Raw genomic sequence first — 27585 nt, forward strand, 5'->3', positions numbered from 1 at the left:
AGAACCGTCACCCGCAGAATGAAGCTCTCCGTCCTCATGTTCTGCAAATTGTGACGCAGCATCTGACATGGCCCTAATATTATCAGCGCACTCTGTTCTCACCCCAGAGTGATCACGCTTACCTCTTAGTTCTGGTAATTTAGCCAAAACTTCAGTCATAACAGTAGCCATATCCTGTAATGTGATTTGTAATGGCCGCCCAGATGTACTCGGCGCTACAATATCACGCACCTCCCGAGCGGGAGATGCAGGTACTGACACGTGAGGCGAGTTAGTCGGCATAACTCTCCCCTCGTTGTTTGGTGAAATATGTTCAATTTGTACAGATTGACTTTTATTTAAAGTAGCATCAATGCAGTTAGTACATAAATTTCTATTGGGCTCCACTTTGGCTTTAGCACATATAGCACAGATATCTTCCTCTGAATCAGACATGTTTAACACACTAGCAAATAAACTAGCAACTTGGAAATACTTTTCAAGTAATTTACTATAATATGCAAAACGTACTGTGCCTATAAGAAGCACAGAAAAAGTTATGACAGTTGAAAATTGATAAACTGAAAAGTTATAGCATCAAATCTTTGTAAAAAAAAAACACTTTTAGCAAAGGATTGCTCCCATTAGCAAAGGATAATTAACCCTGATAGCAGAAAAAAAATACAGATATAAACGTTTTTTATTACAGTCAACTACAATCTCACAGCTCTGCTGTGAGTGATTACCTCCCTCAAAACAAGTTTTGAAGACCCCTGAGTTCTGTAGAGATGAACCGGATCATGCAGGGAAGACGATAAACTTCTGACTGAATTTTTTGATGCGTAGCAAAAGCGCCAAAAAAGGCCCCTCCCCCTCATACACAACAGTGAGAGAGATCAGTAAACTGTCATAAATTAAATAAAAACGACTGCCAAGTGGAAAAAATAGTGCCCAAAACATTTTTTCACCCAGTACCTCAGAAAATTAAACGATTTTACATGCCAGCAAAAAACGTTTAACATAAATAAATTAAGTGTTATTAAAAAGCCTGTTGCTAGTCCCTGCAAATTAGGCTAAAGTCTTATGCATACAGTATAATTCCAGTAAAGTGCCATTCCCCAGAATACTTAAGTGTAAAATATACATACATGACAGCCTGATACCAGTTGCTGCTACAGCATTTAAGGCTGAGTTTACATTATATCGGTATGGCAGAATTTTCTCATCAATTCCATTGTCAGAAAATAATAAGCTGCTACATACCTCTTGCAGATTAATCTGCCCGCTGTCCCCTGATCTGAAGTTTACCTCTCCTCAGATGGCCGAGAAACAGCAATATGATCTTAACTACTCCGGCTAAAATCATAGAAAAAACTCAGGTAGATTCTTCTTCAAATTCTACCAGAGAAGGAATAACACACTCCGGTGCTATTATAAAATAACAAACTTTTGATTGAAGGTATAAAACTAAGTATAATCACCACAGTCCTCTCACACATCCTATCTATCCGTTGGGTGCAAGAGAATGACTGGAGGTGACGTAGAGGGGAGGAGCTATATAGCAGCTCTGCTGGGTGAATCCTCTTGCACTTCCTGTTGGGGAGGAGTTAATATCCCAGAAGTAATGATGACCCGTGGACTGACCACACTTAACAGGAGAAAACCTAATTATCCTCAATCCCAGCAACGACTATTTTGTTTAATCTGTCATTCTTATATGGTGGGTTTGAGCATTTTATTCTTGTGCGAGTTTACAACCTACAATAACAACTATTACCATTTGATCCATTCACTATTGCCACAATCTCATTTCTAGTCCAATCAACCTGGCTTAAGTGATCGATCATCACTTCAATATACAGATAAAAACATTACGATATTACTAAGTATTACTATTATTATTTTCTACTTTACAGATATGGAACGAAAATGATTTACTCATCTTCGATATTGTGCAAAATACTAGAAACCATGCATTCAAAATAACAATAAATCTGTTCAATAATCAGATAAATTATTGCTATAAAAATATTTGTGTATCACTGAAGTTGAAAAACTACTTTCAGACAAGCAATTGTGTATACAGTTTTCTCAACATTTTAAAAAGTTAACAAAACAGGATATAGAAACAGATCATTTTACAAAATAAAATAGTTATCTTTTGCAAAGTCTGCACATATTGAGTCTTCATTAAAGGGACACTGAACCCAGATTTTTTCTTTCGTGATTTAGATAGAGCATGCAATTTTAGGCAACTTTCTAATTTACTCCTATTATCAAATTTTCTTTATTCTCATGGTATGTTTATTTTAAAAGCAAGAATGTAAGTTTAGATGCCGGCCCATTTTTGGTGAACAAACTGGGTTGTCCTTGCTGATTGGACAACACCAATAAACAAGTGCTGTCCATGGTACTGCACCAAATATTTGCTGGCTCCTTAGCTTAGATTCCTTCTTTTTCAAATAAAGATAGCAAGAGAACGAAGAAAAATTGATAATAGGAGTAAATTAGAAAGTTGCTTAAAATCGCAGGCTCTATGTAAATCATTAAAGAAAAAATTTGGGTTCAGTGTCCCTTTAATGTTGTTCTTTTAAAGGTGAACACTTTATAACCATCTTTAAACTAAATAGAGGAACTTATCAAACATCAGTATAACAAAAAAAGACATTTATTTATTATATAATTAGAATATAAAGATGCCTTTATACAAAGACAGATATAAATAATTACATAACTTGTTTATTCAACAAAGGTAACGCACGCTTTTATTTTGCAGAGCAATTTATGGAATAACAAATCACAAATACTATAATGATTTGTAATTCTGCCCTTACTACTAAAGATCTCAACTTTTATATCCCCCCTTTTCTACATAAAAAGGATGTCCAATTATTTAAGCTATTACATTAATTCCATCACATGCAATCTTTCACAATACATTGATTACTATATTCCAAGTTTTTTTAAAAAGGAAAAAAAAAAAAGAATCCTAAAAATATACAAAAGTTTTAAAATATTTGGAAATTGTTGGGCTGAATTCTCATGACAAGTCATGCATCGTTCCTATAAACAAAATAGATAGCAAACCAATTTAATTTATTTACAACTTAAAGTGAATGTAAATTTTGATGCTAAAGTGCACGGTTTTTAAAAATTCGATTTAAAACAGGGGCACTTTAATTCATCACAATTTACATTTCACACATCTGAATGTATACACTGATATTCCTAGGTATTCATGTGTCTTTGTTACTCTTAGATTCTTAATAAAAAAATAAAAAATTTACATTTCACTTATGTTGTGAAAAAAAACTTACCTTTTAAACTTGACAGCTGCTCCAGCTTCCTCCGGTCGTCGCAAGCCATTTCTGATGTCAGAAATTATGGATGGGTCATCCTCCAATCACGGCTTCCCCCCCGGGGGAATCAGTGTCTGATTCAATGCCGTGATTGGAGGAAGCCAGGTTCCTCATTTTAGACCCAGGAAGAGGCTTTGCGACGATTGGAGGAAGCTGATGTCAAGATTAAAAGGTAAGTATTTTTTCACAACACGAGTGAAATGTAAATTTTGATAAATTAAAGTGCCCCTGTTTTTAATCGAATTTTTAAAAACCGGGCACTTTAGCATCAAAATTTACATTCACTTTAAACACCACCACTTCTCTTTTGACATACCAAAAATATAAGTAAACGTATAAAACTTTGTATTCATAAGTCATTAAATAAAAATGATATGCATCATTTATTTGAGCCATAACTTTAAAAACAAGCTGAAGGCAAAAATTACATTTAAAAACAGAATATTATTAATTCTGTATTTCAGTAACTCAATTACCCCATAGAATTAAAAATCCTGAAATGTAACTCTTTATCATTATAGCGTGGTGCCGTACAAATATTATAGTTTTTAAACTAGCTGAAAACCACTTTACTTTGGCTTAATCCTGCCACGTACATGCAAATGTAATATATAAAAAAATATGGATAAAATAAAAAGAAAATCACTTACCCGTGACGGGGGCATCTATGTCCAGTAAATTTTTTTCCAGGCGAAGAATGGAAGCTCCCTCTGTTATAATTCTCAGAGCAACGCTTTCTTCGAGTCTGCCCTCTTTCATAAGATGGGCTTTTAGAACGTCTACTCGAGGTTTTCCATCGTTATCAAACACTTCTTTTGCTGTCAGTCTGTGATTCGGGGGAAACGGTACAGCTGGAAAATAGGAAATGAAATATTAAGTGGGGGAAAAAAATATATATCAACACAAAGATTGATTTTTAAAATCTATATCACTTCTGTTTTGACAGGTAAATGTATTTGTTTTTTATAAATTTACTTTAAAAACTTACCAGATTCTTTTTTAAAAGTGTATATAAAGCATTCTGCCCTATGTTTAGGCAAATAATTGCCATTCTAGAGTATTGAGAAAAAAAGTATACTTCAAGATACAGTAAATAACTTGTAATTACAAGACATTTATGTTGTCTTGCTATAAAATAACATAGCCAAGTCTAAATATTTAACACCTTAACAACAGTGGCGTACCCTGTACATCACCTAACACCAGGGGTTTGAAGTGCTCTGAAAGCTTGAGTCTCGCCTTCAGTGACAAGACTGCACTATTTCTGCATGCCTCACTGCCAGAGGCATACAGAAATAGCATGGACTCACCGCTGTAGACGAGACCCACACTATTACATTACTACAATAGCCTGCAAATAGGGTAAATCAGGCTTCATTAAGAGATTAAACAAACATCTTGTTTGCTACAATTATTTGTCAATAGCCAAACCCCACACTCCACGCAATTGGATGGTCAAACCTAAGCTAGTGTCTGAAGCTGACAAGGCTAGTCATGACCATTATGTTTGTATAAAGTGCATTTTTTTGAAGATATTATATTTTAATACCATTTAGGGATAGATATGTAGCATGGTTAGCCATCTGTAGCTCTAAGAATTAGAAAAGCCATAATTTTTAGAGCTAAATTACATGAAAAGGAGCAAAATAAATAATGAAAGTATATTGCAGTTTTACTATGTATAACTATACATTTTTATAATAACGTCAAGGTGTTTACTGTCCTTTAAGTTATTTCCATTGTAAATAATATTGTGCATCATGTACTTGTTTTTATTTTTTCCTTTTTTTATGTCTCATTTATTTATTTATTTATTTTACATCTAATTTTTTTCTTCCATTCTCCTAAATATATAAACATGTTAACTTTATAACAAAAAAAAACCTTCAATTTTGTTTTTGCAATAGTTAAACAATGTTATGTACATCATTCATGAATCTGTCTCAAAACGTGCCAGCATTATCAAATAGGTATAAGTATATTGTGCAATTTGTGCATCACTGAACAGATCAATAAACTAATCCTCCTAATTCTCAAATTCAATGCAGGCTCAAAGATTATTGAGATGTGTGTCATGATGTCAAATCAATTTAAGGAATCTGATTTAGAAAGACAACCCCAGTTTTAATTGGACTGTCAAAAAATATATCTGCCTTGATTCGTTATAACAGTTATGATGTTGAAAACAGATTATAACTATCTGTGATAGACTGTTGTTCCTCTACAAGGGTAACAAAGCAAATTGGTATCAGGTCTATTCCATTACTGCTGTTAGAGAATGTTTTCTAGAGAGAACATACAACACAGATATTTATGGAAACAAATTAAAAACATCAAAAGGTTTCAAATGCAAGAAAAATGCATTATCATTCTGATTAGAAAAAGTAAAAACTATTGGGGTTTAAAAATGAGAAACAAAAACTGGACTCTCTCTTAAAGGGACACTCAGGTCAAATAAAATGTCAATGATTCAGATAGAGCATGCAATTTTAAACAACTTTCCAATTTACTTCCATTAAAGAATGTGCACAGTCATTTTATATTTACACTTTTTGAGTCACCAGCTCCTACTGAGCATGTGCAAAAATTTACAGAATATACGTATATGTATTTGTGATTAGCTGATGGCTGTCACATGATACAGGGGGAGTGGAAATATAAATAACTTTGAAATTTGTTAGGAAGAAAAAATCTACTACTCATTTGAAGTTCAGACTAAGTGCTATTGCATTGTCTTGTTATCTTGCATTTGTTGATTATGCAAATCTACTGTGTTGACTGGTCCAACAGCTTCCTCTTACACAGATTGATTTACACACTCCTATTTTACCATCATGCAACACTCTTCTGTATCTCTACATCACAAGAATGCCCTCTGCAGCTGGCTCAAATGTTACTGGGTCAATGCATATATTTATGTTATCTATTTTGATATTTTTTATACAGAAATGTATACATTTCTTGCAATGATCAAATTTCTTAACATTTGTTCACATGACCCTCCAAGGAAGATGAAAAATCAATAGGAACCCTCTTAATGAGCCTGTAAGCCCCTGGTGTAGAAACTGTGGTCATTATTATAATGTAGCAACTATATTTCATTATAATTTGGAAATATTATATTATATATAATATTATGCATTCATATATTCGATTTGATTCATTATGGAATTAAAAATACAATATTTTTTATAAGTGAATGTAAATTTTGATGCTAAAGTGCCCGGTTTTTAAAAATTCGATTAAAAACAGGGTCACTTTAATTCATCAAAATTTATATTTCACTCCTGTTGTAAAAAAAAAAAAAAAACTTACCTTTTAAACTTGACAGCAGCTCCAGCATCCTCCGGTTCGTCGCAAGCCATTTTTTACGTCAGAAATGATGGATCAGTCATCCTCCAATCACAGCTTCCCCCCGGGGGGAATCAGTGTCTGATTCAATGCAGTGATTGGAGGAAGCCGGATTCCTCATTTTAGACCCAGGTTTTGCGACAGGTGGAGGAAGCTGGATCGGCTGTCAAGATTAAAAGGTAAGTTCTTTTTTGCCCGTTTTAATAGAATTTTTAAAAATCCGGCACTTTAGCATCAAAATTTACATTCACTCTAATATTTACTGCTCTATACTGCATCAATGATATCTGTTTTTGGTCTGTAAAGGGATACTAAATCCAAATTTTTTTCTATCTGAAATGATTCAGAGCATGCAATTTTAAGCAATTTTCTAATTTACTCCTATTATCAATTTTTCTTTGTTATCTTGCTTAGGAGCCAGCCCATTTTTGGTTCAGCACCTGGGTTACACTTGCTTATTGATTGGCTGAATGTAGCCACCAATAAGCAAGCGCTATCAAGGGTGCTGAACATAAAATGGGCCAGCTCCTAAGCTTTACATTCCTGCTTTTTAAATAAAGATAGCAAGAGAACAAAGAAAAATTAAAAGGAGTAAATTAGAAAGTTGCTTAAAATTGCATGCTCTATCTGAATCAGGAAAGAAAAAAATTGGAATACACCATTAAGGAATGCCACTAAATAGTGGTGTGGTTAACTCTGATAATTACTACATTTAAATTGATTTGGCATTATGGCAAAACAAAAATTGGTAAGTCATAAGACAGAAGGCCCAGATAATCATAGTCTAGCCTATGCCAGCTGCAGATATTTTTATACAATGACTATTGCAAGGAGAACTTTACTTCACTAGAAGGTTAGATTAAAGGGATATTCCAGAAAAAAAAATAACATGCTGTTTTTGCCTGACACTAGCTATGGGCTTTACCCCCAATAAGAGTCAAAACCCATAGGTACATTTATATATCAAACATGTGAGGCTGCAAAATAATCTACCAGGAAACAAATCATTTGCACTCACAGTGTTTAATAAACATTACATTTTGCAGAATAGTCCTCTTTCCACAGTTAGATGTGTTGATATCTAAAACGTTAATAAAACAGTTTAAAAAGCTCTGCAAGTGCAAGTTATTATTTTAAAAAGTTATAATTAATACAAATATTTGATAAATATAGACAACATTAATGACTAAGATGAACATTGTTGGTGAAGAAACAAAATAAATAAGAAAGTTTAATGTGATTTTCCCCTGCTACCCAATCCAAGTATTTTCTTATCACCAAGATTGCATGAAAGAGGTGGGCGATTGAATGATCTGATTAACTTTTGCTGTGTCAGTTTCAATCCCGCTCATAAAGAGTTGCAATTTTTAACACAGCTGAAATTTTCAACTACAAAACTGTGACCTCTCAGTCTTAACTAATAAAGCGGAGGGCTTATAAAGTCGCAACAACGCCCGGAACACATCCATATAGGGCACTTTCAATCCATGTTTGGGACCCCCAAGGACCTTTATAATACATAATTGGCTAGACTACAATTTACTAGCACTTCTCACTAATGAAAGTGGATAAATATTTTCAAAGGCTTTCTTCCTCTCCGGCAAACAATATGAGCTACAAATCTAAAGGCGCTGACAGAAAATCACGTCAACCTATAGAGATACAAGCGGAGATTGCCCCTCACATTGAAGACCAAAGTCAACTCATGCAAGACCTCAAATCCTTCTTTTTACCCAAGATAGAATCCCTGCAAGCGGAATGGACACACTGACAAGCGAGGTCCGACAATACTCAACCCGCCTAACTAATGCTGAAGGGAGGATCTCAGAAGTAGAAGATAGGCAGACAGAGGCGAACCACTCAATTCAACAGCTACTTAGAAGCAACAAAATCCTACAAGAACAGGTTGACGACCTAGAGAATCAAAGCCGCCGCAACAACCTACGCATAGTGGGGGTCCCAGAAGGAGTCAAAGGCAAGGATCTTCTGGCCTTCACTGTTTTGATCTTCCCCAAACTGCTAGGTATACCCCAGGATGTTCTACCTATTGACGTGGAAAGGGCTCACAGAGTCGGACCAGAGCGATAACTAGAAAATAATAAGTCTAAACCCAGGCGAGTCATTTTTAAATGCCTCAACTTCCAAGAGAAGGTGAAAATTCTTCGAGCCTACAGATTTACATTAGGACTTTTCATCAGAAGTCTCAAGACTACGTAAAGACTTTGCACCAATTTGTTCACGCCTATACAGCCAAGGCCGTCAAGCGGCCCTACTGTACCCCGCCAAGCTACATCTGCAAACCACATCAGGCCCCAACTATTTCCACTCCCCGCAAGCTGTAGAAACCTCTCTCACTACGGAAAGGCTCCAGGAAGATGGTTGAAGCAAGCATCCCCTGAAGGTCACGTAAATATAAAAATGCTAAAGTTTTATTCTTATTTGCAGTGACCCATGTCCTCTCGGACTTCTTTGAAAATGTATCAGTTTGAGGTTTGTTTGATTGACTGTACTGAACTGATAGTTCTCAATGCAACTTGGTCCACCATTTTATTGTCTTTGGGAGGCTGTTGCTGGACTAATGTACTTTTTGTCCCCAAATTGTTTATTAGTTATATATTGTTATGTTTGATTTTAGTATTATGTTTACTATATATTTATGCACTACCACTTACTAGAGCTTCTGAGACTCCACGACAGGCTTTACCCTTCTCTGAGAGGAAAGTCACCCTTCATACTATACACAGTGATCACTTTATTTGTACAGAATTATGCCCCACTATGATTTATCTACGCACTCTGAATTTCAGTAGCCACTCCATCTTTAAGTATAATTCCCAATTACTTGTTGTTTCTATCGCCCTTACAGAACCTAAAACTTCTAAAATCCGGATGGTATTGACCCCAGATGTTCAACACCCCCTTTTACACACGCATTATGAGACTATAGATGACGCTTAAGCTGACTTCTTGGAACATAGGGGGAGTTATGTCCCCAGTGAAAATCTATCCCAACTCAATTAAAAAAAAAAGGGCTCCGATATCGCATTTCTACTAAATACACACTTGACAGACACAGATGATGACAAATTACAAAGAGACTGGGTGGGAACGGTATCATACCTCTCCCACACAAGTTCCAGTAGGGGGCTAGCCATCTTGTTTAGTAAACACTTCCAAGTAGATATTCTTCACACCCATATAGACAATGAGGGTAGATTTCTCATATTGAAAACAAAAATAAATAAGGTAGAATACACTCTATGCAACATTTATGCACCCAACTCTAAAAATATTTCCTTCTGAGATAAGTTAAATCAGGCACTAACCCCATTTCTGGCCACCTCACTTATCATGGGAGGGGACTTCCAAACCCAAAACTCAACAGAACTTGGCTCCAACCCTCAAACTTTACTCCCAGGCTCAAGACATATACAGGCAGATTTGAAAATAAAGTGTTTAATAAATTACACACAGACCTGGCAGTGTGTGACATTTGGAGAAGCAGACACCCAACGGATAGAGATTATACTTGCTTATCAAAGACTGCTGGATCAATGTCCAGAATAGATAGGTTTTTAAATCTCAGAAACACTAATACCACGAATTAGACAAGAAAAAATCCATGATATATTACTTTCTGACCATGCCCCTATAGAACTCACTCTCCAGCACTAACGGCCTAGACCAAACAGAAATATGCTCAGATTCCCGACTTACCTACACAGTTTTGAAGCTTTTCACTGCTGGAATGATTTCTACACTGACAATCAACATCATCTCAATTACCCCCAACTGTTCTGGGAGACTGCAAAGGCGGTCCTTAAGGGCAGATAATCTCTTATGTTGCCAATTTAAGACACAAAACCTAAGAAAAGTATAATAGTCTCCAAACAAACATAGAACAAACCTATAAACCGTATTGTGACATTAATTCGAAAATAGTCTATGAATTGTTTCTCCTAGCTAAAGAAGAATTGGATGCCTTCCTAAAGCAAAAAGCAGCCTCTGCTCTTTTAAAGACAGCAGGTAAAAGTCACAGATTTGGAAATAGATCAGGTAGTTTATTAGCCTCACTAGTGAACAAACGCACCACACAGAAAGAAGTGGCAGCCCTGAGATTTAAAGGTAAAACATACAACACACCTACAGACATAGTCCAATGTTTTGCAGAATACTTAAAACAATTATACACTAAACAACCCACGACGACATCCGAGACACAAAGCTTTTTGGCAATCTGTTTTGCTGCCCCAACTCACTAACAAACACCTAGATTCCCTGAATCTTCCTATATCGGCAGGCGAACTACAATACACTATTAAGTCATTGGCATTGGGTAAAGCATCGGGACCAGATGGACTCCCTACTGAGTTCTACTGTATTTTACAGACCCAAATATCCCCAATTCTGGCCAACCTATATAATAGCCTCCTACAGGAAGGGAACTCCCCCTCCGCTGCCTTTTCTTCAGCGTATATAACCTGAATTCCTAAACCTGGAAGGGACCATTTGCTTCCGGAATCCTATCATCCTCTCTCCTTAACACGGACTATAAAATCTTCACCAAAATTCTAGCAAATCATCTAAAAATAATTTTACCCACCTTACTACATCCCGACCAAACAGGCTTCATATTTCAATGTACATCCGTGACCAATCTAAGACGTGTATTGCATATCATAAATTACTATTGTGAGAGAGATAGGACAGGCTCTAAAGATGAACTCAAAGAAGCGTTTCTTTTTTGTCCCTTGACGCAGAAAAGGCCTTCGATCGGGTTGAATGGCCTTACCCCTCTTCGATGAGCTTGGCCGATTTGGTTTTCGGGGACCTTTTTTGCATGCGCCTCACAAAATATACACAACCCCTTTGGCACGCATATCAGTTAATGGGCTATTTTCCCCATATTTTATTCTAGAGAGAGGCACTAGACAGGGCTGCCCCCAATCCCCCTTAATCTTTGACGTAGGGTTAGAACCATTAAGCTTAGGCAAGTCTTCCCGGGAATGTCTATTAAAGGCAGCGTCCATAAACTAGAATTGTATGCGGACGACATGCACCTATTTCTCGACAACTCACAGGTACATGACTCTATAATTTTAGAAAACTTAGAACTATTTGGCAAATTTTCAGGCTACAAAATTAATAAGACGAAATCGGAAATACTATGGCTGCACCGACATACACCTAGCGCAAAGTCCTACCCCTTTGTAGAATTAGCCAATTCTCTGACATACTTAGGCATTTGCCTACACAAAAAGACTCTCATAAGCTATAGGAGTTAAACATTACTAAACAATGCAATTCACTATTTACTCAGCTATCCAACTGGAAAAACTTAAACTAATTAAAATGCCCTTACTCCCAAAACTCCGTTACCCACTGCTTATTTTACCACTCTTAATCACGAAAAAAGATATAGGGAATCTAGAGAGTGCCATTGGGAAATTCTTGTGGAGAGGGAAAAAACCCAGAATACCCGCACACAAGCTTCATCTCACCTATGCAAACTGAGGCCTGAGCCTACCAAATATTAAATTCTACAATTGGGCCACAATGTTGAGACTGGTGACAGACTGGCAACTTAACTCATTTCTATGACCCGACTTTAGAAAAGGCAATAGTCTCACCTTGTACACTATCCTACCTTCCATACTATCCAAGGAACAAATTACTGCTACAGGTTAAAAATAACATACTATATAGAGACCCGCTTAAGGTTTGGTCTCAGGCTCCTAATTACTTAAAATTCTCGCAGTACTCGCCTTAAATTGTCTCCCTATGGGGCAATAAAGACTTTCCTGCAGGAGTTAAACATGCTCCTTTTCGTGCTTGGTGGGAGAGGGGACTGGGAAAGGTGGGAAATGCACTGGATCCTTTGTTGCACACCGTCAGGTCATTCCTTGAACTGAAAGACAAATTTAACCTTCCCAATAATCACTTCTACACTTATTTACAGCTCCAACACTATATAAGAGAACTAGAATTAAATTATCTAAATTTCTGGAACACTGCTTCATTTACTTATATCACGAATGGCGTTTGGCCTGGGCCGTTTCTCGATATAAGCTTGTTACCAAGAACTGCTCCAAACACACACTGTCGACATTCAAACGGATCTCTTACAAAAAATACACCCAGACACTACAAGTGACATCTCAGTTCCAGACCTAAAAAACAGCCTTACAAAAGCTAAGATGGCTACATTATCACTAGTTTTAAGAGAAGCCCAGGTCAGACTGATCAATAGAGACCATATCACACCTAGCAGTGGAACCCGACCTCCTCAAATCATTGTGTTAAATGTCAATTCTTTAACCCCTCCCTGACCCACTATTGTTATGAATGCCCAATGATTAAACACTTTTGAGGTCGTCGTCAATATTGGCTCAAAATAACATTGAAGATAGAGCTTCAATATGATATTATCAACATATACTTTTTTTTAAATGGACCAATATCAAAAGTAAACTTCACCCTTTACTAATTCTCTTTACCCTAATCGCTAGACAGTGTATCCCAACTTTATGGTGTTCTAAGGCTCCACCAGCTCTGACACCATTTAAGCGTTTCCTTTATCTCAGACTTTTCCACTCAACGGAGTCCTCTGCTCTCTGACATTTTATCCCTCTCTTGTCCAAACCTTGTGACTCTACAGTATAATTAGGCACTAAAATCAACACTTGACAAAACTGCACCCTTCACTCGTTGACGTACATCAATCACACGAAGACAACCGTGGCACACTAAACAGACCAGATATATTCAGCGATGCTCATAGGCTGCTTAACGGCAGTGGAGGAGATCACGCACCTGTGCCGATTTCCAGCATTATAAATGCACCCTTAAGTCCTACAACTCTGCGCTCAGCCTGGCCAAACAAGTCTATTTCTCCTCCCTTGTGTCATCTCACACATCCAACCCCAGAAAGTTGTTCTAAACCTTTATCTCCCTTTTATGTCCGCCTGTCCCCCCGCCCACTATCAACCTCACTGCTCAAATTATTGCTGATCACTTTAAAAATAAAATTGACACCATTAGAAAAGAAATCTGCACCTCACACCCCTAAAACCCAGCAATCCATCCCACCCCTTCTATTAACAAAAATCTATGCTGCTTCCCTTCTGTAACAGAGGTCTCTGCACTCCTATCCTTGACATCTCACAACCTGCCCACTTGACCCTATTCCTTCATGACTTATTCCCTCTCTCTCTGCTTCACTAACCCCTACCCTAATTCATCTCTTTAACCAATCTCTCACCGCTGACACATTTCCTGACGCATTCAAGCATGCGTCAATCATACCAATCCTAAAAAAGGAAATTTATGCTTACCTGATAAATTGATTTCTTCTAAGATACGACGAGTCCACGGATTCATCCTTTACTTGTGGATTATCCTCCTGCTAACAGGAAGTGGCAAAGAGCACCACAGCAGAGCTAAAAGGTGCAGAAATTACTGAAGTTTTAAACAAAAAAATATAATCTGTCTTAAATTGACCGCGAGGGCCGTGGAGTCATCGTATCTTAGAAGAAATCAATTTATCAGGTAAGTATAAATTTCCTTTTCTTCTACAAGATACGACACGTCAACGGATTCATCCTTTACTTGTGGGATACAATACCAAAGCTACAGGACACGGATGAAAGGGAGGGACAAGACAGATACCTAAACAGAAGGCCCCACTGCTTGAAGAAATTTTCCTATTACTAGCATATGCAAAGAGAATGACTGGGGGTGGAGTCAAGGGAGGAGCTATATAGACAGCTCTGCTGTGGTACTCTTTGCCACTTCCTGTTAGCAGGAGGATAATATCCCACAAGTAAAGGATGAATCCGTGGACTCGTATCTTGTAGAAGAAAAGCCCTCGCTTGACCCCTCCCAGCCTTCTAACTATCGACCGGTCTCCTTACTTCCCTTTGCTTCAAAATTATCGAAACGACTAGTCTATAATCGGATAACTCAATTTCTCACAACTAACTCCTTACTTGATCCAGTACAATCTGGTTTCCGCCCTAAACACTCAACAAAAACCGCTCTTGCTAAAGCAACAAATGACCTGTTATCAGCTAAAGCAAAAGGCCATTACTCCTTACTAATTCTTCTTGACCTGTCCGCAGCTTTTGACACAGTTGACCATCCTCTCCTCCTAAAAATACTACATTCATTTGGCATCTGAGACACAGCCCTCTCCTGGTTTGCATCATATCTGTCAAACCGCTCATTTTCAGTTTCCTTTAACAACATATCTTGTGATCCTATGCCTCTCTCAGTTGGAGTACCGCAAGGTTCTGTCTTGGGGCCCTTGCCTTGGAAAACTTATAGCCTCCTTTGAATTCCAGTACCACTTGTATGCTGATGATACCCAAATCTATCTTTCCTCTCCCGATATCTCTCCATCTTTACTCAACCAGATTTCTGACTGCCTCTCTGCAATTTCCTCTTGGATGTCTTCACACTACCTCCAACTCAATCTGTCCAAAACTGAGCTGCTTCTTATCCCCCCTCTTTGAGACACCCAACACCTGACGTTTCTCTGACGGTTGGAGACTCTAATCTCAACACCTCTCCCCAGATCCGCTGTCTTGGGGTCACACTAGACTCAGAACTCGCATTCAACCCACATATACAAGCGCTTACCAAATCCTGCCGTTCACACCTACGCAACATTTACAGAATTCGTCCCTTCCTTACTCAAAAAACTACAAATATACTTTTTCATTCCCTCATTTTGTCACGCATTGATTATTGCAATCGACTCCTAAATGGCCTTCCAAAACACCGCCTCTCCTCCCTCCAATCTATAATGAATGCTTCTGCTAGACTCATCCACCTAAGTCGCCGATCTACATCAGCTGCTCCGCTCTGCCCGTCTCTACACTGGCTCCCCATACACTCCAGAATACAATTTAAAGTATTAACACTAACTTACAAAGTACTCAACAGTCTTACTCCCAACTATATTTCCTCTCTTATCGTGAAATATTCCCCATCCCGTACTCTTCGATCAACCTCTGACCTATGTCTCTACACTCCTGTTATCTCTACGTCCCACTCCCGCCTCCAAGAGTTTGCACGTGCTGCTCCTGTCCTCTGGAACTCTCTACCTTGCTCCATAAGACTGTCTCCAACCTTGTATTGCTACAGACGCTCCTTGAAAACTCAACTATTCAGGGAGGCTTACCATCTCTCCTCCATCCCTCAACCGAACCAAACAAATACATGAACTGCCTGACTCACTGCTGCAAATACAACCGATGTAACAAGCTACCCCAACCTTATGTCACTGCACCCTTAACCTATAGACTGTGAGCTCTCCGGAGCAGGACCCTCTTCCTCCTGTACTAGATTTGTTTAGTTTTGTTATGTTTTGTATTTTATCACAAATCTTTGGCATTGTATACCCCTGCCATTATACCCAGCGCGAATTTGGTGGCACTTTACAAATAAATGATAATAATAATAATAACAACACGTCATGTTAGACACTAAGCACAGACTGCACACTTTCTTGAAGAAATAGAAATCCTTTTTAAAAATCCTCTCTCCTGAAAAGCAACAACAGATACCTAAACCTTTCACTCAGCATGAGGTAATGCTGTCAGCAGCCCTTAGAGGAGAATGGGAGGTGCTTTATGCAAACCCTGCCTACTTTAATCTGAACCATAACCCAGAGAAAATTCTCATAGAATCCTTTTTCTTATCCACATCTACATAGCCATTCATTTCAATAGTGCATGGTCATTAAATCATTGTTCATACTATTATCATCATGATGTTTAAGGTTCAATTTGTTTTTTCATATAGTATTTAGGTTTTCTTTTATTATAATAAGTTGAAAAATTGAGGAACCGTTTACAGGTATACCACAATACTATGCTTTTGTTCAGACGATTCTAAGTGTAGTCCTAATGTATTCTTCTTACTTTGTATCAACAGAAAGATTTATTCAATTGTATCAGGATTGTTTGCTTAATGCAATTGTAATATGCATGTCAATTTATATTCATCTGTAATACCTGTAATGCAAGGTTCTATTTTCTCAAATAAAAAATAATAATAATAAAAAAAAGATAAACATTATTCCTGGCCAATAGGCTTCTTGGGTGCACCTCACTTTACTCCAAATGTATTTAATTGTTACACTTCAAAAAAATAAAACTAAAGTAGTATGGAAAAAAACAGTTCATATACTAACTTTCTATTTTTATTTCTCTTTTAAAAAAGTGTACCTTTTTCATTTTCTGTGCTTGACCTGTGTGTCTTTACCAAACCAGTAACAAAAAATGTGGCTGCTACTGTGTGCACGTTATACTGCTGCATTAATGTTACTGGGGGGTGGGGGGTCCAGCAAATAAATGTGCCCATGGGAAACAGTACATTGGTTGACTGGTAAGGATTATGGGTGGCAGGAACCTAAAATCTTTTCTGGCCACATTGCATGCTGGGGGTTGTAGTTTCTATGCACAGTCTAGAGAAGATGAGGTAGGCTGCACAGCGATTGGTGCTGTAAAATTAGGCAAGAGACTGCAAACAGTATAGTGTAATTTTAAGGCTCAAAAACCCTGATGCCATGGGTGCCCAGGTTAGTCATGAGACTATTTCTTTGACTGTAATCATTTAAAAGGAAAGAATGTCTTACACAACTTTCATTAGCTTACAGTAAGACATTATTATAGAAAGATCATGTGAGACTGGTATGAATGATTATTTTCTCTCTGTAGAAACATTGATAGATGTGTGGATGTACCTTATATCAATTTTAAGAAAAGATTTGAAAAAGTGACACAATAACTATATATGCAATTATGCAAAAGGTATGAATAAAAAAAACAATGTCTTTAAATCTGATTTGATTTGTTAATATAATGCACACAAAAATAATGCAAAAAAAATATATGTAATGCAAAAAAAGAACATTTGAAAACCCTGGTGAATATTTCTATCTTATCACCTTTGATTGTCAGCACATAGGGCTAGTTATTAATGAGCTTGGGGCAGTGCTTTAAGAAATCACTTCAGTATTTAGTATTTTCAAATTTACTCTGTGCTTTTTGTATCTTTTGTGGAAGAGTATACCTACGTAGGTTCATGAATCTTTTCTAGATAAAGCACTATAGAACAGCAGTTTTGTAACAATGCTTTTAATACTGTTATACATTGCTTCCATCTGGTGCACACATTTTTATAACTGCTGCTGCAATATAGTGCTCAAGACACATGCACGCTTGAGTCTCCTTATCTGCTTTTCAACAAATGATTAAAAAAACAAAGCCGATTTGCAGCAACATTGCATAAAATAATAAAATTGTATGCTTTATGTTTTTTTTTGGAATGATTCATTTACATATTGATTTCCAACCTCCCTAGGGTATGTGGGAAAAACATCCTTTTCAGAAAAATATTGCAGCAACAGCATGTAAAATACATTAAGAATTACAATATAGCTTATTTTCGTTCAATTACATGAATTTATTGGAAATGAAATGCTTCGTTTACTGAACCACTATGTGGATAAAATAGTTGATAGATGCTTTAAGAAGAGAAAACCGTTTTTAATGAATGAAATGCATTAAAAAAAGGGGTAGTTACTAGCTGCATAATTCACAGTTCAGTGCTGGGGTCTGTTTTGTTTAAACATACCAATTAGTGCTATTGCAAGAGAAATGTGACTTAGGAATTATCATAGATGACTGATAGATAAACAATGCAGTAATACAGCAGGGAAACACATTAAAATGTTGGGTTTCATAGAACAATGTTACCATCACCGAAAAAGCTAACTTTATAGATAACTCAACTTGGATATTTTGTTTTTTTTCTACAATATAAGAAAGCATTTACATAAACTTAAAAAGAAAGTCTTCATCACAAGAAAGAGGTGTTGTATTTTTCAGTTATACTAAGGGATTTAGTACCGTTAAAGAATACATAAAAAAAACACAGAACACAGAATTATGAGCTGGAAAGTAGCAAGTTTAGAAGTAATTTGTGAAAAACCTCTTTGCATCAGGGAATGCCTGATGTACACACACATATATATATATATATATATATATATATATATATATATATATATATATACACATATACACACATATATATATATATATATATATATATATATATATATAAAACTTAAGAATAACCGTTACTGTCCTTGTATATATATTAAATTCAGTAGATATAGACTGATAAACATAGACAAAGTCCGGTAAGAGTGCAAACTCTGTTATTCGGCAGTATAATATAAAATAAAAGACTAGTAGCGTTCCAATAACTTGGTAAAACCCACTATATACGCCATTAATGACAATCTGAATATATGTCAATGGTAGAGTTTGATTCAGAAAACCGGAGGTTGTGGGGTTCCATTTAAGTTTATCAAGGACACTGATTACATCTTCTGTGTCTTGGATATAGCTATGCAGGTTCTGTACCAATGGTTAAAGAAGGCTATCAACCCATTGTGAAACATGTTCCAACAAGGAGTTTATACCGCTAACTATTGGTCAACCCCTGACATCTGTCAGGGACTTGTGGACCTTGGGTAAGTGGTGGAAGATGGGCACCACCGGGTGATCAACAACCAAGAACTCAAAGGTTTTTCGGTCATAGTGCCCATCTTCCAACCCATCATCCAAAATACCCAATAGTTCCTTCTTGAATGTAGCAGTCGGATCTCTATCCAAAGGAATATAATCCTCAATGTTGTTAAGCTGGCGTAATGCCTCATTCACATAGTCTACCTTATCCAAGACCACGACAGAGCCCCCCTTATCGGCTGTACGTATGACAATATCTTTGTTCTCTTGGAGCTCCTTAAGGGCAGCTCTCTCAGACCTAGATAGATTTGGAGTCTGGTAAGCAACTGAATCTTTGAGTTTAATTAGATCACGTTCCACCCTTTTAAAGAAAGTCTCAAGGGTGGAACCCCTATTATGGATGGGGTAAAACTCTGACTTATTTTGGAAACCACTCAAAGCATTAGTACATTGTTTGCTTGTCTCTGTCAAGGAATCATGTGATAAACTTTCCAAATTTATTAAATCACATGTTTCATCAAAAGTGAGTCTACTTAATTTTGAGGCACGTGTTGGCTGTACAGGCTGTTGGTCAGTATTGTCTTCCTGTCTAAGTTGTTGGGGTTCAGTGTAGAAATGTCTCTGAAGGGTCATATTGCGTATAAGTTTATTTACATCAAGAATAGTATTAAAAACATTAAAGTGATTAGTTGGTGCAAAATTCAAGCCATGACTGAGTAAAGAAATTTGTGAGTCTGTAAGATTGAAGCCTGACAGATTAATCACATTATTAACATCATTTATTTGTATTTTTGTTTCCCTCGTTGGCCTCTCAATTGGTAATGTCCCTGACCTGTCTGCCCTATCCCTGTGCGTTGTGGGGGGAAGACGAAAAACCTGTTCTATCTGACACTGATCATCATCAGAAATACCCGTTTGTAAGACAGTTGCACCTTTGTCGACATACTTAGTTAAAGAACCCTTGGGTTCAGTATATTTAGTCCTGGGTACTACTGTTTGGGACTGATGTTGGTCAGACTCAGATGTTGCACAGACTTGTTGGGATGTCGATGCCTGATGGGCATTCTTAAGTATGCCTCTCGGTAATTCCTCACCACTTGAGGCCCCATTATCATCCCCTGACTCAAAATCAGTGTCTGACTATGTCACCCTCTTAGCTTCTGTGTTGTGTATAGCCGCTTATTCTTTATCTGTGTTTTTGTTCTTGCTATTATTACGTCTATTCCTTGACCTGCCTCTATACTGCCTTCTAGGCCTAGTGTCAGCCCGCTTCTATACATAGACAGTGTTACTGTTGTAATCTGTCTGATCCCTTATAAATTTTGTTTGTTTTGTTTCCAGAACTGTTTTTTTCACCTGTGCTACTGTTATTTTTAAAATACCATCAAATTTGGCAAAACTAGCTTCTAATTGTCTTGAATTCATTTCTGTCTGCAAAACCCCTATCTCATCCCTAGTGATTTTGAGAAGGTTAATTAATAAGAAATTAATAACAGCATTAGGCGTACTGAACAATCAGATAAGATATCATTCCATGTACCAATAAAATCAACATCAGTAACATCAAATGTGGGAAATTTGTTCAATCTCAAAACACGTGGTATAATTTTAAGCTTGATATAAGTTTCCAAAGTCCAAATGTCCCACTGCAACTTGTGTTCCCTTATCAACAGTTTTTCCATATCTTCAAATAAGGTGGACAGAGAATAGTTAGATTTATCGGTAGAAAAAATCCTCTCAATCTCAGATGTTGGATAGTCTCTTTCAGTAACAGGCAACAATGAATAAAAATTAGTGATTTCCATGGAGTAAAAAAGGACAGATCTATTTTAATGGACAGAAACTGAAAGGTGCAACCAGGCAGTGCACCTGAAAAGCAAACCAAAACTTAATAACCGTTACTGTCCTTGTATATATATTAAGTTCAGTAGATAGACTGATATAAACATAGACAAAGTCCAGTAAGAGTGCAAACTCTGTTATTCGGCAGTATAATATAAAATAAAAGACTAGTAGCACTCCAATAACTTGGTAAAACCCCCTATGTACGCCATTAATGACAATCTGAATATAGGTCAATGGTAGAGTGTGCTTCAGAAAACAGGAGGTTGTGGGGTATCGTGAGCGGTATACAAACAGAGTGTGTGGTATCGTTTACTCTCGCACATAAGAGAGTAGACCAGGAATGAACAGTGTTCCCAGACGGTGTGACCGCCTTTACTCACCGCACCTCCGGACCGCAAACCCCAAACGGCTCTCTCTGCCTTAGACGGAACCTCCGGGATTCACACGTGTGCACTCGATGATATCCTCGGCGTTCTCCAAAAGCATCCTACTATGCAGGAGGGGGCGTGGCAGACGTTCTTCAGCGTGTAGAAACTTTCAGCCAATCCGCTGTCAATGCCACAAACAGAGTGTCCCATGAACCGGCTTCGGAGCTCAGTGTCCCAAAACAGCTGCTGCTGCCCAGTATTGTAGGTATAAGGTAAGAAAAAGTTGCTAGCAGCGATTTTTAAAAGCAAAAAGTCTTTATTTGTAACAAGGATAAAAACACTCCAGGAAAACGTCACAGGTACGATCACAACATGAAGTCCGCTAACATGTTTCGGCCAGGGGCCGTAATCATAGCTACTGGACTATGCACCTGTGCACCTTAAAAAGCGCCAGGATCACCCTGATTGGGTAAAAACAAAAGTACACATTGTGATACAATTTAACTCTATGAGTACCTAAACAGTAAAATACTGCAATTCAATTAGGAATTTAAATTACAAAGCGCCTATTACCAAAACTAACCCTGCAGAATCTTTAAATACTAAAATAGTATATAGATACATGTTAGCTATATTCACTTAAGCGTTATAAAAAAAAAGGGTAGCTAGCATCAGGAAAAAAGAAAGAAAATATATATGATATAAATCTTGAGCGGTCTAGTAATAAACAGATCAGGATAGACTGATAATACAATACAAAAGTATGATAGAATACATTACATCTATAAGCTCGATTGAATATTTTTAAATAGTCAAAAATGAATGACAGTTGTATTACTGATTGCTGTACCTAGACCAATAAGCCAAGAAAATGTATTTATGTTATTTATCCCTCATTTCCTTTTCATCTGCAGAGAAATATGTACATACACACACACAGTGAATATAAAAAAAAGTCTACACACCCCTGTAAAATGTCAGGTTTCTGTGATGTAAAAAAATGAGACAAAGATAAATAATTTCAGAACTTTTTCCACCTTTAATGTGACCTATAAACTGTACAACTCAATTGAAAAACAAACTGAAATCTTTTAGGTGAAGGGAAGTAAAAATAATTAAAAAAAACATAATTTATGTAAGAACTTACCTGATAAATTCATTTCTTTCATATTAGCAAGAGTCCATGAGCTAGTGACGTATGGGATATACATTCCTACCAGGATGGGCAAAGTTTCCCAAACCTCAAAATGCCTATAAATACACCCCTCACCACACCCACAAATCAGTTTAACGAATAGCCAAGAAGTGGGGTGATAAGAAAAAAGTGCGAAAGCATAAAAAACAAGGAATTGGAATAATTGTGCTTTATAGAAAAAAATCATAACCACCACAAAAAAGGGTGGGCCTCATGGACTAATATGAAAGAAATGAATTTATCAGGTAAGTTCTTACATAAATTATGTTTTCTTTCATGTAATTAGCAAGAGTCCATGAGCTAGTGACGTATGGGATAATGACTACCCAAGATGTGGATCTTCCACGCAAGAGTCACTAGAGAGGGAGGGATAAAATAAAGACAGACAATTCCACTGAAAAATAATCCACACCCAAAATAAAGTTTAAATCTTATAATGAAGAAAACTGAAATTATAAGCAGAAGAATCAAACTGAAAAACTGCTTCAGAAGAAGAATACACATCAAAATGGTAGAATTTAGTAAAAGTATGCAAAGAAGACCAAGTTGCTGCTTTGCAAATCTGATCAATCGAAGCTTCATTCCTAAACGCCCAGGAAGTAGAAACTGAAGCTAGTAGAATGAGCTGTAATCCTTTGAGGCGGAGATTTACCCGACTCGACATAAGCATGATGAATTAAAGATTTCAACCAAGATGCCAAAGAAATGGCAGAGGCCTTCTGACCTTTCCTAGAACCAGAAAAGATAACAAATAGACTAGAAGTCTTTTGGAAATTCTTAGTAGCTTCTACATAATATTTCAAAGCTCTAACTACATCCAAAGAATGCAATGATCTCTCCTTAGAATTCTTAGGATTAGGACATAATGAAGGAACCACAATTTCTCTACTAATGTTGTTAGAATTCACAACCTTAGATAAAAATTTAAAAGAAGTTCGCAACACCGCCTTATCCTGATGGAAAATCAGAAAAGGAGATTCACAAGAGCAGATAATTCAGAAACTCTTCTAGCAGAAGAGATGGCCAAAAGAAAACAAAACTTTCCAAGAAAGTAATTTAATGTCCAGTGAATGCATAGGTTCAAACGGAAGAGCTTGAAGAGCCCCCAGAACCAAATTCAAACTCCAAGGAGGAGAAATTGACTTAACAGGTTTTATACGAACCAAAGCTTGTACAAAACAATGAATATCAGGAAGAATAGCAATCCTTCTGTGAAAAAGAACAGAAAGAGCAGAGATTTGTCCTTTCAAGGAACTTGCAGACAAACCTTTATCCAACCTTTATCCAAACCATCCTGAAGAAACTGAAAAATTCTCGGAATTCTAAAAGAATGCCAAGAAAAATGATGAGAAAGACACCAAGAAATGTAAGTCTTCCAGACTCGAAAATATATCTTCCTAGATACAGATCTACGAGCCTGTAACATAGTATTAATCACAGAGTCAGAGAAACCTCTTTGACTAAGAATCAAGCGTTCAATCTCCATACCTTTAAATTTAAGGATTTGAGATCCTGATGGTAAAAAAGGACCTTGTGACAGAAGGACTGGTCTGAACGGAAGAGTCCACGGTTGGCAAGAAGCCATGCGGACAAGATCTGTATACCAAAACCTGTGAGACCATGCTGGAGCCACCAGCAGAAAAAACGAGCATTCCTTCAGAATCTGGGAGATTACTCTTGGAAGAAGAACTAGAGGCGGAAAGATATAGGCAGGATGATACTTCCAAGGAAGTGACAATGCATCCACTGCTTCCGCCTGAGGATCCCTGGATCTGGACAGATACCTGGGAAGTTTCTTGTTTAGATGAGAAGCCATCAGATCTATTTCTGGAAGTCCCCACATTTGAACAATCTGAAGAAACACCTCTGGGTGAAGAGACCATTCGCCCGGATGTAACGTTTGGCGACTGAGATAATCCGCTTTCCAATTGTCAATACCTGGGATATGAACCGCAGAGATTAGACAGGAGCTGGATTCCGCCCATACCAGTATTCGAGATACTTCTTTCATAGCCAGAGGACTGTGAGTCCCTCCTTGATGATTGACATATGCCACAGTTGTGACATTGTCTGTCTGAAAACAAATGAACGATTCTCTCTTTAGAAGAGGCCATGACTGAAGAGCTTCTGAAAATTGCACGGAGTTCCAAAATATTGATTGGTAATCTCACCTCCTGAGATTTCCCAAACCCCTTGTGCTGTCAGAAACCCCCATACAGCTCCCCAACCTGTCAGACTTGCACCTGTTGAGATCACAGTCCAAATTGGAAGAAAAAGAGAAGCCCCCTGAACTAAACGATGGTGGTCTGTACCACGTCAGAGGGTGTCGAACAATCAGTTTTAAAGATATTAAATGAGATATCTTTGTATAATCCCGGCACCACTGGTTCAGCATACAGAGCTGAAGAGGTTGCATGTGAAAATGAGCAAAGGGGAACACGTCCAATGCAGCAGTCATAAGAACCTAGAATTTCCATGCATAAGGCTACCGAAGGGAATGATTGAGACTGAAGGTTTCGATAAGCTGAAACCAATTTCAGACGTCTCCTGACCAACAGAGACAGAGTCATGGACACTGAATCTATCCGGAAATCTAAAAAAGGTTACTCTTGTCTGAGGAATCAACAAACTGATTGGTTAATTGATCCTCCAACCATGTTCTTGAAGAAACAACACTCATAAAAAGCTGGAAAGGATCTTTCCATTGAAAATGAGCAAAGGGAATCGAATCCAATGCTGTTAAAACTTCTATGCATATATAGCAACTGAAGGAAATAATAGAGACTAAAGGTACCGACAGACGGAACCCAATACAAATTGTCCCTTGTCTGATAGAGACAAATATAGTGACATAAACCATCTGGAAACCTAAAAAAAAAAAGGTGACCCTTGCGTGAGGAATTAAGAGCTTTTGAAAAAAGATCCTCTAACTATGTCCTGAAGAGCAAGTGAAACATATGAGAATCCGCATCCTCAGGAAATAATCTGAATGAAAACAGAAAAATGAAGAATACGCATTTATTGTATCTAAAGAAAACAAATAATGCTATCAATGACCACAAAAAGGCAAAATAGTTTGAATAAAACTCCAAAACCCAGTTCCTAGAAAAGGAACTGGAATAAAAACCCCAGAAGATTCCAGGTCTGAGCAGCGCTTGAACCCCATGGGTACCCAGCCATGCCTCAACAGTATCCAAAATATATAGGACAGAAACACACTGAAAGAAAGTGTTAGCCTTACTGGAATAAAATCAAAGAAATTTGGACAAAATAGAACCAAATAAATTTCAAAGAAGTCTTAACCTGCCCCTTACAAGCCAAGCTGGAATACGGAATGTGCATCGCAACATTAGGGAGCTAATTTCGAACCCCAATTAAAAACATGTTACTTGGGAAAGAACTCAGGATTCGTTCCTTAATAAGAACAACCAAACTAGTATAAGCTTAAAGTTTTAGTCTTAGAACTCAATCTTGAAGCCCATAGTAACAGTTAAGAATTGAATCCAATTATAATTGATTATCTTAGAACAAAAGAAATATGGAATTTTTATTTTTTTTATTTTTTTTTAAAAATCACAGAATTCTTCTAGCTAAAATAGCTAAAGACATAGATTAACCCTCATTTGCGAATATATTCAATAAAATGAAGACACAAATGAAATCATTAGCATGATAGTCCATTTTAAAGGACCAGTCAAAACAGAGGACTTGCAAAATGCAAAACAACAAGACAAATGCAACGGCACCTAGTCTAGTAAATGTTGTCCCTTAACAATACTAAAATAAATCATGATCTGATACTTGATCTTAAAGTAAACAGAAAAAATGAAGCAATTGCAATATCACAGGACCAAGAAAAGTACCTGAAACTAAATAATTTTCCAAAAATAAGATACAACTATATAAAGGAAAATAAATACTATTTTGCTATAAAAACAATAGCATAATTAGTAGGAGTAGAGATAGCTCAAATAAATTGGAGAACCCTCCAAATTGAATTTAACTGCTGACAAAGAATATAGTTTAAAAATAAAAGACAATTCTCAGCCTATTCCATTCCCTAGTATGGGGAATTGGAAAGAAAACCTCTGAAATCACAGAAGAAATAAAAAGGCAGAAATAGTGTCAGCTAGTCTTAAAGAACTAGTTACCTTAATATCCAAAATAATCAACACCTCTTCAACAAAGAACAAATGTACTTTAATAATAAAAAAAAATATATAAAAAAGTAGATTTGTTAGTGTCAATATCTGATGAAGAGAATTTCTGAAAGAGAAAAAAACATCATCAGAGAAGGATAAATCAGTATGTTGTTGGTCATTTGAAACTTCAATAATTAAAAAGGAAGTGAAAAAGACCTAAAAATCGTATTAGAAGGCACAAAGTCAGACATAGCCTTAATCAGAAAAAATATTTCTTATAAATCTTCTAAACATTTCTTGCACTGAAGAGGAAATGTATAAAGCATAAATACTAATGGAATCTGCATGTAAAAGTATATCATAATAACTTATTACAAACCATAGCTAGAGATAAACATTTATAACATTTAAAATAAATGAACTTAGCTTTGGTAGAACTGAAACTCAGTTAAGCATTTTTCCAGAAGTGGCTTCTGACTCAGGGACAAACGGAGACATCTTGCAATATGTAATAGAAAAAACAACATATAAAACAAAATTGATCAAATTCCTTAAATGACAGTTTCAGGAATGGGAAAAAAATGCCAGTGAACAAGCTTCTAGCAACCAGAAGCAATAAATAATGAGACTTAAATAATGTGGAGACAATAGTGACGCCCATATTTTTTAGCGCCAAAAAAAGACGCCCACATTATTTGGAGCCTAAATGCTTTTGGCGCCAAAAATGACGCCACATCCGGAACGCTGACACTTTTGGCGCAAAAAAAAACGTCAAAAAAATGACGCAACTTCCGGCGACAC

The 27585-nt window shown here is 36.9% G+C and overlaps 1 protein-coding gene across 5 annotated transcripts in view; it reads right to left on the minus strand.

Annotated features, from left to right (window-relative positions):
- PPP3CA (protein phosphatase 3 catalytic subunit alpha) overlaps positions 1 to 27585 on the minus strand; it is a 797611-nt gene that overhangs the window by 537023 nt on the left and 233003 nt on the right. For all 5 annotated transcript variants that reach the window (XM_053703487.1, XM_053703489.1, XM_053703490.1 and 2 more), the window contains exon 2: positions 3989 to 4189. In XM_053703487.1, the coding sequence (XP_053559462.1) occupies positions 3989 to 4189 (201 nt within the window). The remainder of the gene's footprint in view (positions 1 to 3988; positions 4190 to 27585) is intronic.

This window comes from Bombina bombina, chromosome 2 (genome assembly GCF_027579735.1).
Source record: "Bombina bombina isolate aBomBom1 chromosome 2, aBomBom1.pri, whole genome shotgun sequence".
NCBI classification, from domain to species: Eukaryota; Metazoa; Chordata; class Amphibia; order Anura; family Bombinatoridae; genus Bombina; species Bombina bombina.